At 52.5% G+C, this 2,853-nt stretch overlaps 1 protein-coding gene across 1 annotated transcript in view; it reads left to right on the forward strand.

Annotated features, from left to right (window-relative positions):
• The window catches only part of LOC121354594 (helicase SRCAP-like), a gene marked incomplete at its 3' end in the record, with an annotated part of 8,788 nt that extends 5,981 nt beyond the window's left edge, over window positions 1–2,807 (forward strand). Inside the window, exons 3-4 of the mRNA XM_041469329.1 lie at window positions 1,178–1,318; window positions 2,648–2,807. Coding sequence (XP_041325263.1) covers window positions 1,178–1,318; window positions 2,648–2,807 — 301 coding nt within the window. The remainder of the gene's footprint in view (window positions 1–1,177; window positions 1,319–2,647) is intronic.
• Window positions 2,808–2,853: the final 46 nt, after the last annotated feature.

Here is a 2,853-nt window from a genome sequence, read left to right on the forward strand (position 1 = left end):
TCAGTTTTGGGTGGTTTTTGGTGAGCTGGTGGAGCTGAAGGCACACCTGGGCACACCTGGGTGAAATTTGGGTGAAATTTGGGCGGTTTTTGGTGGTTTTTGGTGGTTTTTGGTTACCTGGCGCAGCTGTGGTGGCATCTCAGGTGGGTGGAGAACCTGTGCCATAACCCTTGGCACACCTTGGCACACCTGGGCACACCTGGATGAAAATTCAGTGCATTTCGGGTGAAATTTGGGTGAAAATGGGTTGAAATTAGGGTGAAATTTGGGTGTTTTTTGGTGGTTTTTGGTTACCTGGCGCACCTGTGGTGGCATCTCAGGTGGGTTTGGAGCATCTGGAGAAGCTCAGGTGACACCTGGGCACACCTGGGTGAGGTTTGGATCAGTTTTGGTGTTTGTGTCTCACACCTGTGCCATCTGTCTCACCTGTGTCTCACCTGTGCCACCTGTCCCTCACCTGTCTCACCTGTTTGTGTCTCACCTGTGTCTCACCTGTGTCTCACCTGTGCCACCTGTCCCTCACCTGTCTCACCTGTTTGTGTCTCACCTGTGCCACCTTTGCCATCTGTCTCACCTGTGTCTCACCTGTGCCACCTGTGCCACCTGTCTCACCTGTCTCACCTGTGCCATCTGTCTCACCTGTTTGTGTCTCACCTGTGTCTCACCTGTGTCTCACCTGTCTCACCTGTATCTCCCCTGTGTGTACCTTACCTGTCCCACCTGTGTTACTTGTCGTTCAGCTGTGTCTCACCTGTTTGTGTCTCACCTGTGTCCCCTGTTCTTATCTGCCTGAGTCTCACCTGTCTGTCACCTGTATTTCACTTGTCTCACCTGTGTCTTACATGTCTCACGTGTCTCTCATCTCTCTCACGTGTCCCACATGTCTCACCTGTATTTCACTTGTCTCACCTGTGTCTCACCTCTTTCACCTGTCTCACCTGTCTCTTGTGTGTCTCACCTGTCTCTCATCTCTCTCACCTGTGTCTCACCTGTGTCTCACATGTCCCTCACCTCTCACCTGTCTCACCTGTGTCTCACCTGTCTCACCTGTCCCACCTGTCCCAGCTTACCTAGTGGAGAGGAAGAAGAAGGGCTCACACTGCTGGATGAAGCTCAGTTTCTGTCCCTCACCTGTCTCACCTGTGTCCCACCTGTCTCACCTGTCTCACCTGTGCAGGTGGTGCGGATGGTGATGCGGCACCACGAGGAGCAGCGGCAGCGCCAGGAGCGCGCCAAGCGCGAGGAGCAGGCCAAGCTGCGCCGCGTGGCCGCCGCCATCGCCCGCGAGGTGCGCCACTTCTGGAGCAGCGTCGAGAAGGTACCGGCACACCTGGGCACACCTGGGCACAGCTGGGTACAGCTGTGCACACCTGAGGTACAGCTGGGTACACCCAGGTACAGCTGGGTACACCTGGGGTACAGCTGGGCACACCTGGGTACACCTGAGGTACAGCTGGGCACACCTGGGTACACCTGAGGTACAGCCGGGTACACCCAGGTACACCTGGGCACTTGATGATCCCTAACGACCATTGATGACCCCTAATGACCATTGATGCCCATTGGGTGTCCATTGATGACCCCTAATGACCACTGATGATCCCTAATGACCATTGAGGATCTCTTATGACCATTGATGACCCCTAATGACCACTGATGACCTCTAATGGCCATTGATGACCTCCAATGACCATTGCTGACCTCTAATCCCTAATGACCACTGATGACCTCTAATGGCCATTGATGATCTCCAATGACCATTGCTGACCTCTAATGACCGTGGATGACCATTAATGACCTCTAATGACCATTGATGACCCCTAATGACCACTGATGACCTCTAATGACCATTGATGACCTCTAGTGGCCATTGATGGCCTGTAATGGCCATTGATGACCTCCAATGACCATTGCTGTTCTTTAATGACCGCGGATGACCATTAATGATCTCTAATGATCACTGATGCCCCTTGATAACCATTGATGGTCTCTAATGACCATGGATGACCATTGATGACCATTAATGATCATTGGTGATCTCTAATGAGCATTGATGATCATTGATGATGTCTGATGATTATTGATGGTCTCTAATGACCATCGATTACCATTGATGACCTCTAATGACCATGGATGACTATTGATGAACCTTAATGGCCATTGATGACCTCTAATGATCGTTGATGATGTCTAATGACCATTGGTGATCTCTAATGACCATTGATTACCATTGATGATCTCTAATGACTATGGATGACTATTGATGACCATTAATGACCATTGATGACCTCTAATGACTGTGGATAACCATTGATGACCTCTAATGACCACTGATGACCCTTAATGACCATCGATGACCTCTAATGACCATTGATGATCATTGATGGTCTCTAATGACCATTGATTACAATTGATGACCTCTAATGACCATTGATTACAATTGATGACCTCTAATGACCATTGATGACCACTGATGACCCGTAATGACCATTGATGACCCTTAATGACCATTCATGATCTCTAATTGCCGTCGATGCCCATTGGCTGCCCGTCAATCCCCAATAACGACCCCGTCCTGCCCCCTGCTGGCCGTGCCCGCCCCCAGGTGCCCCCAGGTGCCCCCAGGTGAGCCCAGGTGCCCCCGCAGGTGGTGCAGTTCAAGCAGCAGTCGCGCCTGGAGGAGAAGCGCAAGAAGGCGCTGGACCTGCAGCTGGACTTCATCGTGGGCCAGACCGAGCGCTACTCGGACCTGCTGAGCCGCAGCCTCAACGCGCCCCGGCCCCGCCCCGCCGCCCTCACCTGCGCAGGTGACACGGGGGGCACCTGGGGGGGCTGGGGGCACCTGGGGGGGGT

This window comes from Pyrgilauda ruficollis, unplaced genomic scaffold, assembly GCF_017590135.1.
Source record: "Pyrgilauda ruficollis isolate IOZ18807 unplaced genomic scaffold, ASM1759013v1 scaffold1023, whole genome shotgun sequence".
Classification (NCBI taxonomy): Eukaryota; Metazoa; Chordata; class Aves; order Passeriformes; family Passeridae; genus Pyrgilauda; species Pyrgilauda ruficollis.